The sequence below is a fragment of the Xiphophorus couchianus genome, chromosome 13 (assembly GCF_001444195.1).
Source record: "Xiphophorus couchianus chromosome 13, X_couchianus-1.0, whole genome shotgun sequence".
NCBI classification, from domain to species: domain Eukaryota; kingdom Metazoa; phylum Chordata; class Actinopteri; order Cyprinodontiformes; family Poeciliidae; genus Xiphophorus; species Xiphophorus couchianus.
Window position 1 is genome coordinate 23461875 of NC_040240.1, and position 26406 is coordinate 23488280.

At 36.9% G+C, this 26406-nt stretch overlaps 3 protein-coding genes across 8 annotated transcripts in view; 2 read left to right on the forward strand and 1 right to left on the reverse strand.

The window, feature by feature from the left end:
* The window catches only part of LOC114156476 (putative HLA class I histocompatibility antigen, alpha chain H), a 71690-nt gene extending 69425 nt beyond the window's left edge, over positions 1–2265 (reverse strand). For all 5 annotated transcript variants that reach the window (XM_028036933.1, XM_028036932.1, XM_028036934.1 and 2 more), the window contains exon 1: positions 2130–2265. In XM_028036933.1, the coding sequence (XP_027892734.1) occupies positions 2130–2190 (61 nt within the window). In that variant the 5' untranslated portion in view covers positions 2191–2265. The remainder of the gene's footprint in view (positions 1–2129) is intronic.
* A 2070-nt stretch (positions 2266–4335) lies between these two features.
* Positions 4336–11245, forward strand: tapbp.1 (TAP binding protein (tapasin), tandem duplicate 1). Its single transcript, XM_028036995.1, has 8 exons — positions 4336–4546; positions 5880–6071; positions 6767–7015; positions 7477–7836; positions 8470–8793; positions 10337–10438; positions 10560–10588; positions 10693–11245. Exons 1-8 carry the CDS (start codon positions 4486–4488, stop codon positions 10702–10704), a joined length of 1329 nt encoding a protein of 442 aa, XP_027892796.1. The 5' UTR covers positions 4336–4485; the 3' UTR covers positions 10705–11245.
* Positions 11246–11961: 716 nt separating this feature from the next.
* Positions 11962–23836, forward strand: daxx (death-domain associated protein). 2 transcript variants are annotated; one of them, XM_028036756.1, is made up of 11 exons: positions 11962–12272; positions 13462–13712; positions 15263–15706; positions 15807–15938; positions 16641–16757; positions 16866–17097; positions 17900–18048; positions 18271–18421; positions 19692–20196; positions 20353–20488; positions 23064–23836. In XM_028036756.1, exons 2-11 carry the CDS (start codon positions 13479–13481, stop codon positions 23121–23123), a joined length of 2160 nt encoding a protein of 719 aa, XP_027892557.1. In that variant the 5' UTR covers positions 11962–12272; positions 13462–13478; the 3' UTR covers positions 23124–23836. The 2 variants fall into 2 exon arrangements, with proteins under 2 accessions (XP_027892557.1, XP_027892558.1); XM_028036757.1 differs by having other exon boundaries at positions 13462–13622.
* The last annotated feature ends 2570 nt before the right edge of the window (positions 23837–26406 follow it).

The window sequence follows — 26406 nt, forward strand, 5'->3', positions numbered from 1 at the left end:
ATCCTACATAAAGAACAGGGATTTCTTTGTTTCAATTGGAAACTTCTCATCAAAGAGGTCAAAGGTCACATGTGGGGTACCCCAAGGTTCAATCCTAGGGCCCCTTTTATTCAATATTTATATGCTCCCACTAGCTCAGGTTATAACAGGAAATAATATTAGCTACCATAACTATGCAGATGACACCCAGCTCTACATTATGATGTCACCAGGTGACCTTTGAACCCATCCAATCACTGAACAGATGCTTAGAACAGATAAATGTGTGGATGTGCCAAAACTTTCTCCAACTGAACAGAAACAAAACAGAAGTTATTATTTTTGGACCTAAAGAGGAACGATCTAGAGTTATAGATCTAGAGTTATAGATCTAGAGTCAACGCACAGCTTCAGTTATTACAACTGAAAACCAGCGATCAGCCCGAAACCTGGGAGTAGTGATGAACTCTGACCTGAACCTCCAGAGCCACATAAAGACAGTCACAAAGTCGGCCTTCTATCACCTGAAGAACATTTCCAGGATTAAAGGACTGATGTCTCAGCCAGATCTAGAGAAACTCATCCATGCGTTCATCTTCAGTCGTATTGATTATTGCAGCAGCGTCTTCACAGGTCTGTCCAACAAATCAATCAAACAGCTGCAGCTGATCCAGAATGCTGCTGCTGGCGTTCTCACTAAAACCAGGAAGATAGAGCACATAACACCAGTTTTAAAGTCCCTCCACTGGCTCCCTGTAGCTCAAAGAATAGACTTTAAAATACTGTTGTTAGTTTATAAATCACTGAATGGTTTAGCACCACAATACATTAAAGATCTGCTGTTGTTGTATCAACCTTCCAGACCTCTCAGGTCTTCTGGTTCTGGTTCTGCTCTGCATCCCCAGAACCAGAACCAAATGAGGAGAAGCAGCTTTCAGCATCTATGCACCACAAATTTGGAACAAACTTCCAGAAAACTGTAAAACAGCTGAAACACTGACTTCTTTTAAATCTCAACTAAAAACCCACCTGTTTAGAATTGTATTTGAAATGTAATCAATTACAAATTTATTGATGGAACTTGACTTAATGCTGTGTTTTGATTGTTGATTCTATGTTGCTTTGTGTTTCTGTGTTTGATATGATGTAAAGCACTTTGAAATGCCTTGCTACTGAAATGTGCTATACAAATAAAATTTGATTGATAGATTGATTGATTGATGTATTTGAATACAGCCTTTTTTATTTATCAGATTTTTAAATAACATCAGTAAACAAACAGCATCATGAACACCAAGAAACACAGCAGAAAGAAACACCATCAACTGAAAATAACAACAATCTGATTAAAACAACATGATGTCATTTAAATGGCTGGTATGGAACTGAGTGGAGATTTGGTTTGATTTTCTTTAGTCATAAAATAATTAATAAATTATTCATTCATTAATAATTAATTAACCACTTGAACATAGTCAGGGCTTTTGTTTAGGATTAACTCTGTGCCAAATGTCTTTTGTTACTTTCTAAATCATCATTCTGAACATTTAATCTCATTCTGTCTTTTAATAAACCTCTTTAATAATTTCTATTTTTTAAAATCCACCATTATGTGTTTTTTTGGCAAATGTTCTTAAGTTATATTATAAAATTCTCTGGTTCTTTACTGGAACAACATAAAAGGGGTTGGAGGTACATTACTTTGTGCTTCTTTAACTTTCTTACATATTACATTATTCTATAAAGGATTTCACTTAGAAAATTACATTTCAGAGTTAAGTAGTCACTAGTTACATTTGCACTGTGGAGTAAACCTGATAAACTCACTAGCGTTCATTTTACATGTGGCCTGACCCATAAGTAACAACACTATTGTGACTTAACATGCTGCCATTTTGTTTGTAGTCTAAGCCAAACAGCTAGATAATGTCAAATCATAAAGGTTACAATTACAACATGGTTAAATAAAAAGAAAGCAACTTAATACCCGGCTCACTTTGTTTAATTTTAGACAGTTCTCTATTAAATGCATAAATAAAATGTTTAAAACTTAGGACATATTACCAGGATCTGTCATTAATTAAACCTCAAAATAACACAAAGTTGTTAAAATAATGCTGATCTTTAGATCTTTAAGTTTTCTTACTCACCTGCTGTAGATCCTTGTATTCCTACTAGAATCAGAAAAATTAAGGTATTTTTATCGGCCATGTCAATTTTTATACATCCATTTTAAAGCTGCGTGATTCTTTTTCTGAGCGAAGAGACTCTGAAAATAAAGAGGAAGGTAACAAGGTGTGTACCTTCCTTGGTAAAACCAAAGTCCAGGACTTTGGGACTCACTGTCCCCTTGTAATTGGGTTCAACATATTTCCTTCTCTGCCACCATGTCTGAAGCAACATTAACTAAAGCCAGCACAAGATATAAGCAAACTTAGACACTAATTATTCTCTAACTAACTATAAACTAAAACCAGAACAAAGATCAGAGTCAATCCCAAGCAGCTCCCATTGTGAACTATGCTATGCTATGTGTACACTGTATTCATAGTGTACACATACCATAAGTAAGAGATGCTAACAATAACATTTTTATTAATTTCTTATTTCATTCAGTCTATCTGGTTCTAGCACCATGTGTTCATTCATAAAGACACATTCAGGATTTCATTTGTCTTATGGAAAGGTTCAAATTACACCCTGCCAAAAGTAGAGATTTATTAAGTTAGCATAAAGTCTTGTTTCCAAAACAAAGCAGGTGACACATTTTCCAGTTTATTGTAAACATTTATGTTTCTTAAGAATGTTTCTTAAATTTAACTTAATCAGATGAAGTGGGGTTTTTTGTTTGTTTTTAAAAACATAGTTCATATGAAGTTTTATGTCGTTTAGCTCCTAAACACAGCTTAACATGGTATGATTCAGACAAGGAAATATGATGTAACAGGTGATCAAAGTGCCACAACAGCCATGATGCCATTTTGTGCCTCCCACTGTTTTAAAATGGCGTTCAGACAACAACTCTGACTCATGTGACATTTCCGTACTTGTGAAAGACAAACACCATGTATAGTATAAGGAAAAATGTTAATCTTATAGTTCACAAGGCATGTATTTATCAGATCAGTGAGCCACGAAGAATCTGCTTCAGTTCTAATGAAACAAAACTAAAACCTTTCTTCTTTGTAAACATTGGTGCAGCTTCTCTGGTATGCAGCAGAACAACTGACCTGACCTCACTAGCAAATCCTACGGTAACAAAAACATACATGGCACATCAACTGATCATTGTTACTGGTGTTAGAGCGCCACCATCAGGGCTGCCTAGGAATATCCTCTACGCTTCATTCTGGAAAACCAGATGATCTCTGTTAGGTTTTGTTTTTTTATAAAGCCAAAATGATTCATGCAAATGTTGGCACACAAAAGAGGAAGTATTCATCACCTTGGTAACTATCTGATTAACCTTTGTCAGGACAGAGAAGTTTGTTGTCTTCCTGGCTAAACCACATTTCCCCAGTAATGACAGAAACAAAGCACAGAAAAATATCATAAAAACTCCAGCTTTAATGGAAACTGATCAATAAAGCACCAACCTGCTTAAAATTTACCAAAATTATTGCAGTGTAAAGTATTCCACGTTATGCTTTCCTTATCATTGTACATTTTCTGGATTAATGTGTACTTTTACGTTTTACAGGCATTTCTTGAAAGTGAGATTGCGGCAACTTTGTAAAATACAATGAAATGTGAAAATATACAAAAACATTCCATAGCAGAAACACAAATCTGCATGTAGAAAAATGTTGTATTGTATTTAAAAGTTAAACGAAGTGATTATCGTATTTTCATCCTGGTTCTCAGAAATAATTAAGAATTTCCCATTGTTTCTGTTTCTCCTGTCCTTATTTCACCTCAGTTCCTTCAGGTCGGAATCCACTCCGGATGTTTGTTCCCTCTCGTTTCTTATCATCTTAATATCTCTGTTCTAAATAAAATGCGTAACAGTATAAAAAGCATTTGTACATATGTAGACTAAAATAAATTTAAATAAAGTTTGCTTTTTCACAGGCTAATTAGCACAATAGCAAGCTATGGAATTAAAAGAGTTATGATGGAAGAAGGTACGGAACGCGACCAAAGCTGCCACTAACTTATAGTGGAGGAACATCGCCCTCTAATGGTGGCGTTTAAAAACTACTTCATGTCATTATGGAATTATCAATTTAAAAGTCGATGTTGCTACATTTTATTTTTCTCTTCATCTGTTGTCTGCTTATTTTTTATATATATATATAAATCATGTTTAACATTTTATTTTAAGCAATTAATTTTAATAATATAACCTGAGTGTTTATTTGTATAAAGCTGGCTGGCGCTGGCAGTGAAAGCGAAAGTAAAAAATGCTGCTGGGTTTTCAGGGGGAAAACCAGCCATTTAATCTACTTTTCTCCGTGTGTTGGTTGTAAAGAAAGAGACGAGAGTGCAAAGAAAGAAAGGTCAATCATGACGGACTTTTCTACAATTTATAAACTGTCTATTATCGCCTTCATCGGCTTTATCCAAGGTAAGCTAAACAATGTAATTTCTGCTGATTTACTGTCCTAATATATTTCAGGAAACATGAAAAATATTTCTGTGTATGCACTGGCTGGACAGTCATGGTACAAATATTGATTCTATTAAAACCAAGCTTAGGCTGCTTCACTTTATTCTAAGAACTGTAATGCAGAACCGCATCTCAGTTAGCATGAAGTGCAAAGCAACAGGAAATTAATAAAATGACCAACGCGTTAATGTTTAATAGAAATCCATATGTTCGCCGAATTTAGCCCAACTCTCCCAAAATTTCGGCAAACCTAAAATGAATGACTGGAGTTTGCTTTTTGCTCTAATGTTGAGCCAATTTATAAAATTGGGTACTTATGAATAAAGTCTGGTTTGCAGCGTTCACCGTCAATTATTGCAAAAAAAAAGCCCTTAACTTACCCTAAATAACTTAACCCTAGAACTTATTTTGTAGATTTATCAATAAACAATAGAATAAACATTAAATATTTAATTTCGAACAGAAAATGTAAGATAACCTCGTTGGACTTGGAAAATATGAAAACAGAAAGGAATAAATCAAACTGGAGAGAATTACACTTCTACTTTTCTTTTTGAAGGTCAGCTTTTACTGCTGGGGATAAATTTATAGCTGATAATATCTGTCATTACAGTCCCCCCCCCCCAGGGACAGCCTCTAACAGCTATTAATCTACAGTTCATCTATTGAGTTTTCAATTAGGAGGAATTTAAACAACGTTTCCTCCTAAATTTAAAAGCAATTTTATTCTACCAAAAATGTTTACAATAACATTTTATATTTATTTATTTATTTGTCAACCAACTAATAAAATGTAAACAAACCTTTGCATTTCAAGACCTTGATATTAAATATGCACATATTTTTAATGCTGCAACAGCCTAGTTGCTTAAGTTTGCATGCACCAATAAGACTGATGTGTCTTATGACTTTCAGCATTTAATCTCCTTTAGCATCATGACTTGTCAATATTTACCTCAGCTACCTGACAGAACTTCGTCAGAACTGTGAGCTGACCTATTGTCCACAGCCATTTTAAGCCAACATCAGATCTAGTTCGGAACTCTCCAAAGGCCAACCCAAAAGTGTTTTTTCTTGTATAAAGTCATTCTTTTCTTGATTTTAATATGAACATTTCGATAAAATGAACCCCCTTTTTTGCAGACGCCTGAATATTTTTTGATGATTAATATTTAACAGGTTTGCTCAAATGAAAAGGACACAAAACATACTTCTAGATCCTTTATAAAGTTTTTATTTTTGTTCTTGCTTAACTGAAGGAGACTAATGTTGTTAAATCTGTTGTGTGAAGGCTGCAGCTGCACCTGTCCAGTGATGGAGTGCTGGTTCGTTCAGGAGAAACCAGGCAGAGGAGGAGGACTGACAGGAGCCACAACGCAGGAGAAATCTCTGCTTCACATCAGGACCGACAAACAGAGTGAAGCAGCAGGAAGCCAGAGCGATGCGACTGACATCGACCCCAGCAGAGTTTATGCTGTAACAGGTCAGTTCAACATGAATCCAAAGTTATTGGGAACAAATATCTGTTTGGTTCCATCTTTGTCCTGATTGTCTTGTGTGCATAAATAACAAATGTTCTGAAATTACAAAATTGCATAAACATTAGAAAACAGTGAATATATTTCTGAGATGTGCTGTTATTCTCCATGATTATAATTATTCCCGAGAGTCATTAAATGGCTACCAACCATCTGTCTGCAATATAAATTTAATATTTATTCTCCATATTTCTGTAAAAATCAGAAGTGTGTTCTGCTAAATCCAAGAAAAAAACCTGCTAATTACTGGAAAAGACTTGAGTTGAGGGTTTTAGGTTTACCTTCTAGCAGGAAACCAGAGCGAACATAAATGGTTTAGATTAAAACTTATTAATGTGTTAGCATAGCCTAGTCAAAGTAAAGATCTAAATCCAAATGATTATATCATGGAGTTGTTTTGCAAAGAAAAACGTTTCTGAGGTTCTGATTACAAATTTCATTCCAATTTTCTTTCATTTTGCCATTATGTTGTACTATATATTACACTAATCAATCCTAATAAAAAGGATCCTAATGAAATATTCGGGGTTTATTTATAAACACAATAAAATATCTTCCCACTGAGATCAAACCAGAATGTTCTGAGCAGATTTCCAGCTGCTTTTTGTTAACCTTGAGTCTTTTTCTCCTCCGCTCTCAGACCCTTCTGCCAACCTCTGCCACGCCTCTCTCAACCCCCCCAGAGGCTCCATCCAGAAGCCGCAGTGTGAGATCAACCCGTTCCTGCCGCAGCCGTCCAGCCTCAAATGGGTCGCCTCCCTGACAGAGTCGGCCCTCAGCCCCGTCTACCTGCAGGCCGACTGGTTCTCGGCTTCCTTCCAGGGCCTGGACCAGCAGCTGGGCGTCTCCACCATCTCCAGAGCTCCAACAGGAACTAAAGAACACCACGGTAACCAGTTTCCTCATCACCAGTCTAGATTTTCGTTTTTAGGGAGAACAGACTATATGCAAACTTAGATTATAAAGAACAGTGGGTAAAAACTTCAATGACATTTGAAGCTATTTATTTACCCAAACAAAACTCATTGATCCGTGTAGCATGTGAAAAATGTTCAATAGTTTGTAACTGTGACCTACGAAATGGGATGATTTTTCTAGCAACACAATTAGCTTTTTTTGCTTAGCTGTATACCATTCTGTTTTTAGCACCTTTATGCTAACTCTGTTAAACTTATTTATCAACTTAAAGTAAAACATATTGAATTACTATAGACTACAAGTACTGTAGTTGCAAACAACTTTTTAATGATCCTTTTTTCTCCAATATGAAGTTTTTTGTGCAGTGGTCTGAGTGGTCTCATGGTTCCCCTCTTAGTTCTGTCTGATTCATTTGAGCTTCTTGTTCCCCAGTAATCCTGAGCATCACCAGCAGAACCATGTCAGTCAAGTCCAGACTCGGGGAACCGGTCACTCTGGACTGCAACTTCTGGGTCGACCCGTCCACTCCTCTGTCCGCGTCGGGCTTTGCGGTGGAGTGGCGGTACCAGACCAGAGGGGACGGCCGGCTGATTCTGGCTTACGACGGGAAGTTGGACCGCCTGGCTGACACTCATGAGACCGGGGCGTTTCTGGACTTTGAGGCTCTGCATGAGAGAGGAAACGCCTCCCTGGTTCTGGAGGAGGCTAAGGTCCGACACTCTGGGACGTACATCTGCACCATCTACCTGCCCTACCTGCTGGCTCAGGTGGCGATGGAGCTGGAGATCGTAGGTGAGGGAAACACCTGGACAGTTTGCAGACGTTAATGCTGTTAACGCATGTGATTAATCTGAAAGGTTTAATGTGTTAATGTTACATTAATGTTACAGATTAATCATATTAATCTGCATTAATATGATTAATGCCCTTTTAGGGCTTTAATCGTCCCTAAGAGGGTCACCTAGTTAAAAGCAAAGTGTTACATGGTCTTATACTGTGTTCAACAATGCAGAGTCACAAACATGCCACAGTGTATTACGGTCATTGTAGATAGAAAAAAAAAGATGGAGTAAATTTCTGCCAAAATACTCAGAAATTTTGAGATTAATCTCAGAAACTTTAAATGTTCAAAGTTTCAGCAGTGAACAATTTTAATAGCAAAATGACTTCTTTTAAACGTTCCTGAATTTGGAAACCTGGAAAACTGAGATGTTTAGTTTGAGACAATGTGAGATTCTTTTAAACATTTTTTAAATCTTTTATTTTTATATTTTAAGTTTTCAAAGTTAAGCAAAGTGGTTGACTATGATTAATCGCAGCGCTGGAGTATGATGTAATTACATGGTTTAATTGATTGACAGCACTAGTGGAAATATTCTTAAAGCATTTAAATAAAAATCCCTTCCTTCCTCTCCTCTCCACCAGAGCCTCCATCTCTCTCCATCCATCCTTCCCCGCTGCCCCTCGCTGTTCCGGGTCAGACTCTGAACCTCCAGTGTGAAGCGTCGGGCTTCGCTCCGCTCCCTCTGGAGATGAGCTGGGAGTTTAAAGGAGCCGACGGGAAGTCCAGATCTCTGGGATCAGGCAGGATGTCGGGACACCGGCAGGCCTGGGACGGCACCTACAGCCAGAGCAGCCGGCTGGAGCTGGACACGTCCAAACTGGACCTGGGCCGAGGAGGAGAGGTCACCTGTGTGGCGGCTCACGCAGGAGGAACTCGACGGGCCAGCGTGACCCTCAACGTTATCGGTAAAAACTTGGAGAAACACGTACATTAAAATAAAACATCTTATTAAGTATTTTTGTCCAACTTCTAGTGCAAATATTTTAGCACACTTCAGATGAAACTAACTTACACGGAACTTTTCAACCAGATATATGAGCTTGTTTTATGACAATCATTTCTTAGTATTGATATAAAAGCTTCATTAGCAGATTATTTCACTTATAACAACACATTTTTCCATGTAAGTTAGTTTGTCTCATTTCAACTGTGCTAAAATATTTCCACTAGAAATTAGACCAAACGTACATGGTAAGATTTTGAGTGTGCTGAGCTATTTGATCAAATAAAAATGATTCTTCTGCTCTTTATTAACACTTAACACAAGAAAAATATCAAATGCGTTGATTGACTGGTCATCTGCAGCGTTATTACCTCTGTAGGAGAATCAGAAAAGCAACTGTTGCTGTTCATCAATCAGGGAAGGTTAATAAGACCATTAAAAAACATTTTCCTAAATGAAGTAGATATTCCTGTGAATTCAGCCATAGTTGCAATTTTCAATCAACTAGATTTATAATGTTCAATTTTAAAGGTAATTACAAAACAATTAGAAAAAGGCTGAATAAGTATGGAGGGTTTGGAAGGATTGGAGGAGAAAGTTCCTCTTTAAAAACAATTTGGCCGCACAATTAGGTTAGCAAAGCTGCATCTGGTTGAACCAAAACATTTTTACATCAATGTCCTTTAGACAGATGAGACCAACATGGAAAGATTTGATCTAAGAACAGAGAATATCAGCACTAATATCTCATATCAGCTGTGAAGCACGGTGGTGGAGGGGTAATGATTAGTGCTTATTGTTCAGCCAGAGGACTGGTGAAGCTGAAGATTGGGCCAAACTGAGCCATCAGATGGACAATGGTCCAAAAAACAGGAACAAAGAACAGCTGACAATGAAAAGAACGAAGGTGCCTAGTCAAAGTCCAGATCTCAGTTTTATTGAAATGTTGTGTTGCGAACTGAAGAGAGCTGTTCAGAAATATGGCTGCAAATATCAATAAACTAAAAACATATTTTAAAGAAAAATGTCTGAAAATCCCTTTAGAAACTGACAGAATCAAACTATTCAGAGTTAATGTTGCTAAAGGCCACAAGCTGATGATCTCCTGGTTCACACACAGTTTCTCTGTTTGGCTTCATAATATACGTAGGTGTGAGGTCTGTTGTTTGGTTTTCAGAACAGAAAACAATTTATTACTGCTAATTACTAACATCCACCAACATTTAGGCAATTAAAGATAAATTAAACTGTTTAAAGACTTAATTAACATGATAAGATAATTTATTAGTTTCCCAAAGCAGAAACTTATCTAGGAAGCAGGAACGAGGTTGCAGTACAACAATTAGAACAATACTTCAAAAACGATAAAAACCATAAATACATAAAAGTAACATCAATACAAAAGCATGAGGATTCCCTCTTCCTGTCACAGCAGAGCTGCGCCATCTTGCAGATAGAAAATCAGTTTGGATTTAAATATATTTTGTGTTTTTTCTTCTCCTCAGGGTTCAGCAGCCCCTCCATCGAGGACTCCATGGCGATGGTCGGTGTGGCGCTGGTTCTCTACGGACTCATCAAGTTTGTCTCTTGGAGTTTTACTGGATCAGGTAGAAAAACGGTTTTCTGCTACTTGAATAAAATAAAAAGCAGTTTTACTTTTTTATTTGCAGCTAATTCAAATTTTCAGAATCCTTTGGTGATTTTAATATTTTTATTTTCTGCTTTTAGGGTCAAATAAAGCTGATGGAGAAGACAAGGTAATAAAATTTAGAACATGTTTTTATTAAATGTATATTTTTCCACATGCCTCAGCAGCTGTTTTATGCTACATGGTGTGACCAAGTTTTTCTGCTTCTTACAGAAAGAAAAGTAAAGATGACAGAAATCGACTGATTAGAAATTTGTTGAACCGATGAAACTTTTAAAACCTTCGATGAGATTTTAGCAGCAGCTTCATGCAGATTACTCTTTCTCTTTTTCACATCCTGCAGCCTGGTGGTACATCTGTGCAGAATTTAATGCTTGTATATTTCTAACGTTTTGTGGCATGAATTTCCTGTTTGGGGGAAAAAAACCTCTTCATGGTTGGAACATTTGTATGTATATACTTGACAAAAAATCTCCTTTATTTTTTGAGTTTGTTACAAACACTGGAAATTGGCCACAAAGGAAAATGTAATTTAGATCGATGCTTTCAGCTTCATTTGGTGAATAAAGTCACCAGCTGAAGGTTGTCTTCAGTTTATAACATGATGTTGATTTTGTTGGTTCTGTCTGACGCTCCGACCGGCTGAGTGCAGCATCATGAAGAAATGTGAAGAATACAAACAGAGTCCATCATTTTAATTCAGGGAAACTTTTGCTGTTGTTGAATTCTGCATTTTCTCTGAAATAAAAGTTTTTTGAAACAACCACTTGTCTAATTTCCAGTCTTTCATGTTTGAGCCTTTAAAGATTAAATGCAGCATAAAGTGTATTGTGATGTTGCTGTCATGAATTTGCAAAGTTTCATTTAAGACACAATGACAGTCATGTTTTAAACAAAGACAACATTTTAAAAAATAAAGTGAAATACTACTGTGAATAATATATTAGAATGAGGTATAGATGTATATTACAGGTCCATCATTCTACATAGAAAAAGTGGTAAAATGGGAGACATTTAAGACAGCAATGTTCAGAGAAAATAAAAATCTAAAACTTCTAACTCAAACGCTGCAGGTCTTTGCGTGTTAAAGTGACAAGCTTAAGTGACTCATTTGACTTCTAATCAGAACAGAAAAATCCTTTAAGATTTTACAAAAAAGTAAAATTATCTGCCATTCTGTCTGATATATTAAGGTAAAGAATAATGTGTGAATTTTTTTAACGTATTTTCAGCTTAGATGCAACGCTAAAAAGTTAATTGGATATTTTTTGTTCTGAATTAAAACTTTATTTAGCCGAAATATATTATATTTACATTTACCAGCTGGTGTTGTGCTGTTCCTTGCATTCTCCAGCAGGTGTCAGTAAAGCACGTTTACAACAAAATGAAACCCCAAATAGAACTCGCAGAATAACAGCCCCTTCTACTCATCCGTCCAATAACGGGCCACTTTACTCATCGTGTTTGATCTGTCCACCAATCAGAGCCTTGGATGTTTGCCGTAGTTTAGCGGGTCTCGACTTGACAACATAGCCAAGTTTACAAGCAGTGTGTGAAAGTGTAGCAATTCTGATGGGATTTAAATATTATATTGTGTATTTATTTTATTAGTTAACTCTACAATACACAAATATCAACAGGATTTTTGTAGTTTAGTACCGGCTCTCTGCCAGAGTATGTTAAAATACTAACTAGCTGCTAATGCTAATATGAGCTAACTAGGAGCTTTCTTATTTTGTGCTGGGAAGCGGTTTCTGCGTTTATTGTCATCTCAAGCAGCTCCCAAATAGCAGGTGAGTGTATTATAATATGTCCTAAACGAGCTTTATCAGCGGCCATTTATCTAGTTAATGGTTTTCTTTAAGTCTTCTACCAGTTTCACTTTTTAGTAAAGTTTCTGTTTCTTATTGTTCTTCAACAGGATCGGACTGTTTAATATAACTGTAACTGTCTCTGGTGTTATTATTGACTTCACTGTCGTTCTGACAGAAATATTTAATTAGTTATAGCTTCCAGAGTAAACAGCTTATAAACCATTTTACATTTCCATAACCAAATTAACTTTTGATGTCTCTATAAAAGCAAAGAAAATGTTTCTGCAGCATACCGAGTTTGAACATTGTTGAAATTGAGTAATTAACTGCATAGAGATTCATACAAGTTGCATCTTGTTTTACATCAATCTATTATATTTACTCTTTTTAACTTCCTGTAGTTATTTGAGCTAAGATAAGGTGTACATTTCAGTTTAAATTATTTTTGCTGCTGTCTTGATAGAATACATATTTTAGAAGATGCACCAATCAGGTTGCAGGTTCCTTCATAGAGTTGGTAGTTTGAATCCAGTTGGAAATAAGGAATTACAAAGCATGCATATTTATTGTGTCTGTTTATGTCCAAATTAAGAAATTCAGTAATAAAATCACATTTTATTTTTGTTTTAAGAGCTCAAATGCTCGGGATTATGTCTCTCAGTCTGCACTGAAAACTAAAAAAATATGGCACAAATTTAGATTTGTCTCATAAAGCTCTTAGATGTTGCCTTATAATGTTTAACAAGTTATCTTCCATGAATGTTCTGCCTTTTTTATGGTCAGTTTAGATGTGATTTAAATTACCTATAACAGCTATGTAAGTTAGTTAAAAGCTACTGTACAATAAAGCAGCACAGAATAGTCTGCCTTTAAACTAAAAAACTTTAAGCTTTTAGGTTTTTTTCCTCTTATTGAGTTATTTAGTAATGTTAGTTCTTAAAGGTTTTGTCTAAAAATTGACAATATGAACTCTATTGGCAGTCTGTTTTGTTTAGTAATTACAATAAATACACTGTAGGATGGACAAAGTGTGCCATCATTGTTGTCTTTTTCTAAATAAACCTATTTTCAGTTACTGTTATTGAATTCAATAATATGATGCTTATTTGGCATCTTGCATTTACTGTTGTGTTGATAATTTTCTGACTCTTTCCTTTCCTGGATGCAGAACCATTCAGTACTTAGATGGCGGTGGCTCCCGCCTCGATGGCCGATAAGATCATAGTCCTCGACGATGACGATGATGATACCGACATAGAGCAGCGACCTCAACCTTCATCATCTGAGCTTCGGGCCAAAAATGTGTCACCACCTAAAAATCAGCATCTGGTACAAACCCACATCACACAGTCACCTTTTAGCTCAGCGAAGAAGAATACAAAAGCTCTGCAGGTCCTGAACCAGAAGCTGTTTGACGAGGTGAGAAAAATGTTAGAAATACTTTCGTTTTTGTTCACCATGGAGGTTTAATTTTTTTCTTTATCGTCATCATACCGACATAACGAAAGTAGAACAGCTGCCACTGAACACTCCTTGTAAATAGTAAAAAAGAATAAAAGAATTTATTAGAATTTATATTATGAGATTATGTTTTTAATAAGAGGTTCTGGTGGGCCAGCAGTTTAGAGCAAAAGTCTAAAAGCTGTTTGTTTTTCCAGCCAGCTCTTTAATAAAACATCACTGTGTAACATGTTAATATATAAATGTGTGTGTAAAGAGTTTCATTATTTGTAAAGCTGTTTGAGCTTTATTAACAGTGATATGTGCATGCTACTTAGAGATCCTTTTCACTGTGAATACAAACTACAAACCACCTTCATCTCACCTCATCTGTCTTTTTTTACTTCCTGTAAATGAAACAGTGTTTTCCATATTTGGCCTGCAGGATATTAGGACAATATCCAATGTAAAAATTGTTGCGGTGACGATTTCTTTGTGAATTCAGCTTTTGGTTAATTGCAGACAAACTTATTACTTCCATCTCAACAACACGATTGATTGAAAAAGCTGCTTCCTGCTACATCTGATATATTAGAAAAGAAAAACATTACTTGTAGTTTCTTTAATGATTTTACCAGAACGTCTTGACGACAGTTTCTGCTGCATTAAACAAAAAGAATCACCAACAATATTACTGGAGAACAGGAACATGTGGTATCTAAAAACTTTTATTGTAGTTTGGTAGTTCTCAGTTATGTTTTTTATTAACATGGCCAATATCATGCAGCTTTATTCCATAGCTAACCTTTTGCATAATTTCAATATATATTTGTCATTCTAACATATTTAAATGCAGCTCTCTGAGGAAAATCCATGTTCTGATCAGGACGTTGACAGAGTTCTTAAACACAGGAGGAAATCCAAACTTTTTAAACTGCTGTGCTCCATTTTACATCATTTAGTCCGGCTCACCGCAGCTATTTATGTGGCCATTGTTTCTAGAAATTTAAGATAACAGTTGGGTTCTTAGGTATTATTTTATCAGTCAAATCAAATGAGTTTTTATTTGCATAGTGTCAAATTGCATCAATGTAAAAGGATTTTAAATATTATTCAGTTTAAGAAATACTCATTGAATAAAGAGAATACTAAAATATTTTAACTGTTTTAATTGTTTTATTAATATATTCTCCCACCGCTGTCCCCTTTAAGGAAATTCATGATCTTGAAGTGGCCCAAAGTGAAAATGAGTTTGAATAATTGAATTTAAAAAATCTGTTTAATTGGGCGTGCTGTGGTGGCGTAGTGGTTAGCGTGACCCACTTTTGGAGGCCTTGAGTCCTCTACGCGGCCGTTGCGGGTTCGATTCCCGGACCCGGCGACATTTACAGCATGTCTTCCTCCCTCTCCTTCCCCCTTTCCTGTCAGCCTACTTTCATATAAGGGACACTGGAACCCCTGGAGGGTTTTTTATTTTTTTATTTTGTTTAATTAAAGTTCTCATGTTCTTTCCTTCCTGTTTGCTCCAGTTTGTGCAGCACTGCACTCCTCTCACCAACGAGTGCCCAGAGGTCCTGACCTTCCTCCAAACCAAACACAGCAAGGCCTGTCCGGACTACCTCTGCTCCGTGGAGTTCAGGAACTCTCTGGGTCAATGTCTGACTCGAGCTCAGGGCAACGTCGGCAAAACATTCGTCTACATTAACGAACTGTGCACCATGTTGAAGCAGCACTCCGTGAAGAAGAGGCAGACCCTCAGCAAGGTGGAGCCCTCTGCTTCTGAATCAGGAAGTCATCAGTCTACCTCCGCATCGCTCAAAAGCAAAGATAAGAGGAAAAGTGGGACAGGGGAGGAGGAAGATGGTGTTCAGTCAGAGGAAAAGGAGCAGCCTACCACCTCAGGAGATCCAGGGGAAACCAGAGAGGAAAATCCAGAAGCTGACAGGAAAGCCAGGAGAGCGCTAAGGAAACAGGTCAGATCTGTCAACATGGCTGCATGAAGTACCTTTTTATTTCAGTGAATAAAAACAACAAAAAAGAAATGGATTGTTTTTGTGTATGTCTGAATTTCAGATTGCGTACCTGGAGAACCTGTTGAAGCTCTACAACGATGAGATCTACCGGCTGCAGCAGGTGGAGCTCAGCTTAGACGACATGGAGACGGAGAACTCCACCTACATCCAGGAGCACAAACTCAAACGGAAGGTCTGCAGACATTTCAACAGATTCACTCACAGATTTTGTTTTGCTAAAATCAGATTTTTTGTATGGTCGGTCATACTACTAATTAAATCTAACCATAATCTGGCTTCTGTGTGAACGATTTACGTTCAAAGTGACCAGCATGAGCAGAAGAAAATTGTTTACATCACACACCAGCGCATTGTTTATGGAATCAATAATGTATGGAGCTGTTTATGGATTGATTCGAAAGTTGTTGAGCAATGGGAGCCAACAGTATCGTCACAAGATCATAACAAGACGTAAGAATCTAATAAACATGAAGCACAACTAATAGCAGCAGCTTTTTGTGGAGCATCGACTGTAACTTCTACAGGGAAATCTGTTTGAATGTATAGTCAGAAGAACCAAGAGTGGTCTGATTGTTAGTAAAACAAACTTCTTTCATAAGTTCATAATCATAATTTTCAGCCATTGTTTACGTCCAGATTGTCTGGCTCCTTCTGGTGCAGAAGTTTGTCTCACATCAGTGACATAAAAATAATCAGAAGTGGCAGAAACAGGATTTTCTTTGGGGGTTGAAAAGTTTATAATTGGGTCAGACTGCCATGACAAGTCGGATGTTGGTTGCATCTGCAAACCAAACAGGGTTTGGTTTGCCTTTGCCTGCAGTCTGAACCTTAAACCGATGTTTTAAATAAACTAACATCTTTTTTTTTACTGTAGATGATGAAGATTTATGAAAAGCTGTGTGAACTGAAAGGCTGCGGCTCACTAACAGGCCGAGTGATTGAACAGAGGATCAGATACGCCGGAACCCGCTACCCAGAAATCAACAAGAGGGTGAGCTGATTTAAATGACTTCATCCAGTAGAAATGCTACAAACCGTCACTGATAACCTGGATTATAATCCCAGTTCCATTAGTAACGGTCCAGTTTGTGCTGCACAGATTGAGCGCTTCATCAACAGCCCAGGGACGCACAACAAACCTCCAAATTACTCAGACATCCTGCATCAGGTGGTGCGAGCAAACAAGCGCCACGGCCTTTGTCTGAACGCAGAGCAGCGGGAAGAGGTCGCCCGGGAGGCGTTCACTGAGACGGGAAAACGCGTGCAGGAGCGGCGCCACCTGGACCTGGTCTACAACTTCGGCTCGCGCCTCACAGACACTTACAAACCTTGTGAGACCCGGAGTTAATCCTTATGTCTGATAGAGCAGAAGAAGAAGCAACATTGGGTGTTTCTTTTTTATATCAGCACAACGGAGAGAAACTGAGTTTAAATCACGATTTCCATAAAGAAATTAGTTATAGTTATGGCCAGAAATGCCTTTATTAGCAACAGTAAGTGTTTAAGAATTAGGGTTGTGTTATTAGTGTGTTGTCAGAGCAAACTATTTGTCTGAGGAATCACTTTGAGTATTTATATCCCTGATAAGAAGATCTGATATAATTGTTAACCCTTTCAGCAGTAGTTCAGTGAATGTCTAGATGCATCTAAATCATTTGGAAAATAATCTGCACCAGCAAATAATAAAATCCCAATAAAAGGAAAAGTTATTCTCTGATTGAACAGTTTTGATTCAAAGCAAGTTAATCCCTCAAAGATTAAATTTTTCTTATATTTTCAGATGATTTTCTACTCATTCTATTTATAAATATTTTTGGTAAAATGCAATTTCTGCAGAGGAAATTGAATCTTTATCTGACTTGATCAACCCAAATGATTCTATCTCAGACTTATGTTGCAACAAGGAAGCAGAGTGACAGCAGTAAAGGTCATGCTGACACTTTTTAATGTCACCATACTCTTGAACTGATTGCACAATATATGAAATCCAGTGTCTCTAAGTGTAATATTAAAAATGACCACTACTTCAAATGAAAGCATTTGAAAAGCATTTGTATTATTGTTGCTGGGGGTTTTTTAAAGCGTGTCCTTTTCCTTTCATCCTCTTTTTCTTTCCTCTCTTTCCTTCCGCAGCGACGGACCCGGCTCTGATGGACCCGGCTCTGTTGAAGAAGCTGCGCTCCAACAGGGTAGTTGCTTTGTCCCGTCTGGAGGAAGTCATCGATAAATACGCTGTGGAGCAGGACATGGTGGACAAGGAGAAGCTCCGGATAGACAAGGAGGTGAAGGAGGAAACATGAACATTTCCAAATTAGTTTGGAACTTTTTCATCAGAAAAAACGTTTGGATTTATGACAAAGATGCTGTAATAACTCTAAGATCAAGCATAATGTGTGTTTTTGTCTGATAATTGATTAGATACATAAAGATGGAAAAGTATGAACTAGTTCAAAAACTAATTTAAATTTAAATCCAGGAGATAATTGAATTTACTCTATTTCCAGAATCAAAAAGTAGGAGAGAAATCAAAGACCAAGCAGACAAACGGAGTGACTCAGGATGAGGAGGATGAGGAAGAGGATGAGGATGAGGATGAATCGTCAGACCCGGACATAGAGGACGAGATCAAGGCCAGCACTCAGCAGCACGGCGCAGGTCAGAGTCGAGACTTTATTCTGATTTCTACTGGAGCTTTAGATTAGATCTGGACTGATCAGAGAAATGATCTGATGCACATTTTCCTGCATGAAGAGACAATAAGTCATATTCAGTATCGGTAAATGCATGATGTCATGGGCAGTTTTTAATTAATTCTTTTCAGTGCATAATTTTAACTTAAAATGAATCATTTTGCACTGAATCAAACTTTGGCAGCTTGAAAGATTGATATGATTATTTAAACTTCTGTAACCATAAAGGTTGTAGTTTCATCCTGCAGGAATCTGCATGAAGGTTCTAGATCAGTTATTAATTCTGTCAACTTTAGGAACAAATTGTTTCTTTAGGCAAATTGATTCGTATTTTCACAGTGAGGTTTTATCTTTGTTTTCATTTTCAGTTTCCACTTCTTCCCTTTTTTCTGATTAAACTTTTTCTCTAATCGACCCGTTAGAGGCAGCATTGTTGTTACACTTCCCCATTTTTTACTGTAACACATATAAAGGGGAATCTTTGCTATTTTAGGTGGTTTCTAAAACATGAGATCATAGATCCATGTAGAAGACAAATATTTGCTCAGTAAATCTGCTTTACCTGCAGGACATCAGCAGAACTCTGAAATTATATTTTTGTTTTTTTTGGTCTGTATGAAAGAGTAAAGAACAGGAAAATTACTGTTTTCCTGAAGTATAATTGCATTTTATTGTTTGACAAAGGTAATCAAAACTGTGAAGTTTTCATACATTTTATTCACAAAAATTAATGTATTTAAAGTTTGGTGGAAGAAAGATGTTAATTAAAGGGGACCTGTTATGCAAAATTCACATTTTGCACATTTTTGTACTTCCAGTTGTTTTTCTACTGCTTCTAAAATCAGTCCGGCTGTTTTTAGCAGTTAGTTAATGTTTTTGGTGTCTGGAAAACGAGCAAAAATCTCCCTATTGTTAATTCATGTTTGATGGATGCTGTGCCGTTACCGAGCAACTGCAGTGGATCTCCAGCAGGTTTGGCCCTTTGTTTTTATGGCTGCATGTGTTGTACAATGGCTGCTGGAAAAGACTTACCATCCAGAAACCACTTGCTGCTTCTTTGTTGGTTGCACAGGAGGTTCTACTAATGCTTTTCAAAGAGGTACTGCTGTATAATTGTGAATCTGTTTGCAGCCGTTGGATTGAAAAACAATTAATTGTGAAAGGTGTTCAAAATACGCTTTTATAATGATTTGGTGAGATTCCCTTCAGTCACTTTAAAACATTTCTGTCTGTAGATGACGATGATGATAATGAGGAAGACAACAATAACGAGGCAGACGAAGCCGGCGACGACGCTGACAACAAAGAGGATCAAATGTTGGAGGAGACAGGAAGCACAAAGGATGAAGACGATCCGGCGTCCGATGAAACTCAGATCTCCCCGATGTCCGACATCCGGTCGCCCAGAGACAGCCCCAGCCAATCAGAGTCCATGCAGACCGACGAACAGCTGCCGTCGTCCAATGGGAGCCCAGCGGCTCTGCGGCAATCCGAGGACTCGTCCAATCAGGTGTTAGGCGTTGCTGTAGCCGATGAGCCCACAGATCTCCCATCATCCCCTGCAGCAGCAGTAACCAATGGGAATCCTTCGCCGGAACAAAAAACCGTCTCAGTGGAACAAAGCAACATGCAGACGACTCCGGTTCCCAGTCCGAGAACCACGAGGAGCCTGAAGAGGAAGAGGGAGGAAGTGATGTCATCAAACTCCAGAAGCACAAAGCAGAAGATAAGTTATGACAGGTAGAACCGCAGGATGAAGATGGACCAGAAGTATTTAAATCTTAGGAATCATTGAGAGTAATCTGTCAGGAAAATGTTTTTAACTTGAGCAACACTTTGTTTTACTCACTTCTGATTCTCTACGTTTTGTTCTTCATCCCTCCTCTTCCTCCTCAGCAACGCAGACATCCCTCTGGACATGGGCGTTATTTGCTGCGGTTCTCCACAGAAGGAGGAATCGTCTGTACTCGACACTCTCACTAAGAACCCGACCGTCAGCGTTCAGTCGACGCCGCCGCCCAAGAAGAACAAGGTGCAGAAACAGACGATGTAACGAAAAAACGCAGGAAAATAAAAAAACAAAGACTCATAACTTCACATACAGCCTGGTCAATGTAGAAATCATGATTAATTTACACAGTAACTCACTGAGTCAGGAGATCAGTTTTATTTATTACTTTTAATAACAAAATAGAATATATTTGTTAGGAAGAATCAGTCAAAATAATTGTATTAATCATATTATTAGTGGTATTGATTTGAGCTGATATGCAGCAGACAGACGCCATCACACAGCAGCACTGCAGTACATTTTTCTATCTTTTAGTGAGTAACAGGCTGAGTAACTTGGACAGCAGCAGTTTAATGTTTCGCCTCAAAACTCCTTAGAAATAAACAACAAAGCCTGAAAACTGTGGACCAACCAGGAAAGGTCACGCCGCCAGTTTCACAGTATTTAAAACAAAAAACTGATCAGTAATTATTGATATTGACTGATATAAAATGATTACATGGTGATACGTTTTTCAGCCATATTGTCCAGCTCTAGTCTGGACCGTTTAGAGGAGGTCGTCTCTTTGTGGTACCAGTCGAACTCTAGAGCGGTTTGTTTACGTTTGAATGTGATCAAACCTCGATTCGACTCAGCTAAGAGGTGTTTCCTCCCAGCTCGAGTCAAACGCCTTCCTGTAGCCGGGTTGCATTGTGGGTAGAGGCTGCACGTCTTTTTTTTAAAGCTACAGGAACCTTTAAAACATCTTGACGGTTGCATGGATCCTTCCATGCAACTTTTAGTGCCTGAAATAGTAACAGGATTACATTCTCTGTGTTTTATTAGCTTAGATCACAGCATCTGTGTTTATATTTAATCTGGTTCTTCTGGACCAGGAAACAGACTAGATCGGTTCTGGTTCACTTGGAGTTTTCTCTGAGTCTTGGACAGTTTTCACATCTACAGTTTCTCCAGTGGTTTTGCTTCTTTTCACACAGTCGGTCTGCCAGCTTCACAGCCTTCATGTTTGGTTCTGTTGATAAAAGAGAAACTACCATCTCTGAGTCCAGAACCTCCCAGAATCATCTTATCGACCCAGACTGAGTTTGTGTTGCTGCTGATAAACAGCTGCTGATTCTGCAGAGTCATTGAAGGAGGCAATAGCTGCCAAATTACCCATTTACCCCTAAATTACAGCTGATAGTTTTCTCTATCTCTAGACAGGGATCAGACAGAGCTGCATCTTTGTCACATTTCACTGACAGATGCTGGAGTTTCTCAGATTAAAACATTCAATCAAATCATATTTTATCACATTTTTACAGCTTTAGATCTGTTTGTTTATCTCCATTTCTGCTCTAATTCTTCGTTTGACTCAATTCAGATAAATTTGTTCCCATTCTCAAATGTTCTTGTCACTGTTATGAGAGAGAAACCAGCAGACAAGCAGCCGATGACTGTATTTTACTACAAGGTTTATAGATTCCTGCTTTTATTTAAAATTCCTCTTTCATAGAAATGTGGGTTGTAGCTTTGATTTTATAGATTCATTCCTTAGTGTTTCAGTTTCTACAATTTAAAGTGACCAAAAAGAGACAAAATTAGAGAATAATCAGTTTGTAAACATGCAGTCTGGGATCAAATGGCAAGGAGCTGGAAAAACACATTTTTTCGAAGTCAGTGAACACCTCACAGCTCTAACAGCAACACTCAGCAAAGCAGCAACTAATTATTATTTGGGGCGTGCCGTGGTGGCGTAGTGGATAGCGCGACCCATATTTGGAGGCCTGGAGTCGCCGTCGCGGGTTCGACTCCCGGACCCGATTATATTTGCCGCATGTCTTCCCCGTTTCCTGTCAGCCTGCTGTCATATAAGGGACACTAGAGCCCACAAAAAAAAAACCTGGAGGGGTAAAAAAAAAAAAACCCAACTAATTATTATTTTATAATTGATTCATGAAATCACATTCTGCTGATTTTTTTCTAAATCTATTTAAACTATTTTGTACATTAGAAATACAATTCAGTTCCTTTTTTCCCTGATCGGTTGGCTATTTGTTGGAGTGTCTGAAAAGTCGGGTTTTTTTAGCAGAATTTTAATCAGGTGAAGCTAAAAGTTTAGATAAAGGCTATTTTAATTTCAATGCAAAATGTAGATATTTTTGGACAGTTTTGGTTTAATATCTGCTCTGACATGTTTTTTCAGCAAATTACCTTTTTTGAGTCTGTATCATCTAGCTCATTATATTTATATTTATTTTATTTTACCTTCTATTTAACCAGGAAAATCCCATGAGATTGAAAAGAGAAAGGGTTACACAACAACTACAAGTAGTTACAGAATTGAATAGTTATTAAAAACAGTCACAATTTAAAGAATTAATCTCTTGTTCTCTCAGTCTGGACGTAAAAATCCTCAATGAAATAATTTAGTTGTGGATTAATCCAGATTAACTTCACTCTGCATCAAGTCGTTACAGAGTGGAGAAACTTCATGTTCATGTTCAACAGAAAGTCTAACAGATGGAAATAATTCCAGATTTTATATTTAAAAACTTTGCATGTTTTCATCTTTCATCTGTTTATTATAAATCTTTTTTTCTGTCTCTGTTTTCAGGTTAATGTTGCGACTCAGTGCGACCCAGACGAGATCATCGTCCTGTCGGACTCGGACTGAAAACAGGAACAAGTTGATTTTCCAACAGCCTTCCTGAAAATGGGATGACCTCTGCTGACCCTGGAGAACTGGAACAAGACGATGATCAGGGTGCAGTTTCTGTTTTCTGCCTGCAGGGGGCGCTCTCTGGTGGGTTTTCACCGCAGACCTCCAGATGACGCTGTGGTGGTGAAGACGTTTTCATGACGCGAGTTTCAGGATGATGAGCTGAACGGTCGGACATGTTGAGTTTTCCTCCTTGAAGGAGCTCAGTTCAGGGAGCAGCTCGTCTGTTTACATTTTCTACGTTATCTCCACAGACAACAGGCGGGTTTGGGTTTGTATAAAAAGGATTTCTGATATTTTCCTGATTTCCTGTTTGTGCTGCTGAGGCGACAAACTGATTGGTCAGATGTTTGACGCAGCAGCAGAAATACGTAACAGTCTCATTTTTCCTTTTCCTCTCGGCCCTTAAAAGCAGATTTTACCACACAGTCTACAAACAGCTTCCTGAAAGCTCGCCCTAAAAGACCAAAACAATAAAATTTCCTTTTTTTCCATCAAATATTTCAATTACATTTTTAAATTGCTGTAGATTTCAGACTCTGTTCTCCCTCTATTGGTTCTCCCTTTAAAAATGCGTAAAAGCACATAAAAAAAATCAAGTTTAAAGATGTAACACAATCTATGGAAGCAACTGATTGTTTAATAAAAATTATATTTACTAACATGAAGGGATGAAGGGATATTCTCAAATTATTTTTTTCCAGCTTGTTTTTATGTCTTGCCTACGATGGCCTGTTAGGGCCTCTACGGTTCTCTACAGTAGAGAAAAAGGAATATATTCAAAAAGTTTTAGATTAATCTCAGACATTTTCTAAGAAAAACAAGGACACTTCTGAGTTTGAAAAGGTGAAAATTTTCTAGAAAAGAATCTGGAATCTTGAGTCGAATCTCTAAATTCTAGAAAAATCTTGGAAATGGACTTTTGGAGTTTCGAAAGTCCAAATTTTAGACCTGGGAATTTTTCTAGGAACATTTTCCCATGTCTTTTTCCTAGAACATTTCTGAGATTCATCTCAGAATTCCTGAATTTTTCTTGCAAATTTTTGACTTTTGAAACCCAGAAATTTTCTAGAAATAAACTTGAACATTTCAGATTAATCTGACTTTTTTTTTCTTGTAAATTTTCAACCTTTCAAACTCAGAAATTTCCACTTTTTTTCAAGAAAATTTCTGGGTTTAATCTCAAAATTCCTTAATTTTTTTCCTGGAAATGTACACTTTTGTTTCTGTCAGCAATGACCCAAATACCCAGTGGTACTTTTCCCTTCTGCAGCCAACACTCAGAGCATTAAAGTAGCCAACACTGCCACCTGCTGACGGAAGTTTGCAGCTGAATGTTTTTACACCAACATGTAAAAAATTTATTTTTAATTAATTTAAAAAATTTAGTTAATTAAATTAATTATTCCTGGATGCTTTGCATAAAATATTGCTAAAAATCTGGTTAACAGATGGAAAGTAACAATTTACATTTCCTGTTGATCCCACATGATCCTTTAGCTCTATGCAAATTAGACATTAAATCTCCAGAGATTTAGTTTCTTTTTTGGGGAGTTAAAATTAAAACCTTCTTCAGCCTCATTAATAAAAATTGCAGGATTTTTTTGTCCAGTAAAAACAGAGAAACTGAAAACATTCACTAGTTGAATGAAAGCAGCAGAAATCACATTTTAGACTTAATTAACTTAAGCTAAATGATGGTTTATTTATCTAAATGAAGCCTAAATCATTATTAAAACTCAGTTAAAGATCACAGATGGTATAAAAATATTCATCAGTACCTGTTATTTTTACCAAACGTTAAACATTTTCCCCCTATCATCAGAAATCGCTTTATTGTTTATAATTCAGTGTTTTTATTCTGTCCTGCTGAAAGAACTGAACTTTCTGGTTTGTGTGGTTTTTTTACCTCTGGAATATTTTTGAAAGAGTTTTGCATTTTCAGAACCCGATGAATAAAATGTCATTTTTAAATCTGCTGTTGTGCGCCTGCTGGTGGGTTTGAATGTCTTCAGGTTTTCTATCCCAGGATTAAAAACTTATTGATTAGATTTTACCTTGCAGGTGAATTTCTCTTTCTGGGGGTAAAAACTCTTTTCAGAGTTTAAGGATGTGAATCGTTGTGTTTCTGCTACAGACTCTCCTCCTCTGTCCAGACAAATTTCCTTTCATTCACTGTGAAATATTTTTCTTTTTTTACTTTGATATGAAGATAAATAATAAAAATAGCTATAAAACAGTTTTTGTGTCTTTCATTCTTAAATAATGTGTGGCATATTTTATTAATCAATGGAGTTGTTTGAAGAAAATGTAAAAATTGATTGGTAAATTATAGTGCTAGAGAATCTTAAATAGATGGTAATGTGAGAAAGTTTTCACCCCTCTGGTGGATTTCTGCTGTTTTCCCCCTTTTTTTGTCCCATTTCAATGTTTCTACTCTTAAAACTAAAGATTATATCAGACTACATAGTCTGAGTAAAAAATAGTTTATTGATTTATCTTTTCCAAAACAATCCGGCTCTGTGTGAAAAGTGGTGGCAGTTGCAGCAACAGCTGCTGTCATGCAGTTGTGATATCTGGCAATGAGTTTTTTATTCAAATTGAAAAAATACTTTATGCAAAACGAGAAATTAATTGTTATAACTCATATTAATTCAAAATATGTCTGAAGAAAATTGACCTGCTCTGCTTTGAAGAATTGCTTTAATTCAGTGATATTTTACAGTTTTCAAGCAAAAGCAACAGGTTTAATATCATAACAGAACTCAGTTAGACTCCAAAACCTTTATTTTGGATATTTTGAGCCGTTTAGAGACAAACTTTGATGATTATTTTGCACCGTAACTCAACTGGGCTTTATGATTTTTAGAAATGTTCCTGTAGGATTTTCTGGTAGAAAGTAGATTTGACCAGGTTTAATAGAAAAAAAAGATTAAATCAATCCAGACCAAAGATATATATCTATTTTTTAAATAATTTATTAGTCCATAATATCAGTACATGGAAGAGGTTAATATTGATGCACTGGAATATTTTACATGATTAGTTCTACTCTGTGATTTTCTGTACAACAATCAGCTGGTCAATAGGAGGATTTAATTTACAAAAACATGAAATGATTTATTAGGATTTTAAGTGGCAGATTTCAGCTTTATGAAGTGAGCGCTCTGTCTGCAAGAGAACATCTGAGAGACAACAAGCTGCACAAATATTCTCAGACTGTTTGTTTAACCTTAAA

Excerpts from the sequence above, each read along its gene's own strand:
- daxx (XM_028036756.1), top strand. The coding sequence starts at position 13,479 with ATGGCGGTGGCTCCCGCCTCGATGGCCGATAAGATCATAGTCCTCGAC. Across the intron at positions 17,098-17,899 it reads CACAGACACTTACAAACCTT|CGACGGACCCGGCTCTGATG; the intron begins GTGAGACCCGGA and ends TTCCTTCCGCAG. Across the intron at positions 20,489-23,063 it reads CGCCGCCCAAGAAGAACAAG|GTTAATGTTGCGACTCAGTG; the intron begins GTGCAGAAACAG and ends CTCTGTTTTCAG.
- tapbp.1 (XM_028036995.1), top strand. The coding sequence starts at position 4,486 with ATGACGGACTTTTCTACAATTTATAAACTGTCTATTATCGCCTTCATC. Across the intron at positions 4,547-5,879 it reads CTTCATCGGCTTTATCCAAG|GCTGCAGCTGCACCTGTCCA; the intron begins GTAAGCTAAACA and ends TGTTGTGTGAAG. Across the intron at positions 10,439-10,559 it reads TTGGAGTTTTACTGGATCAG|GGTCAAATAAAGCTGATGGA; the intron begins GTAGAAAAACGG and ends TTCTGCTTTTAG.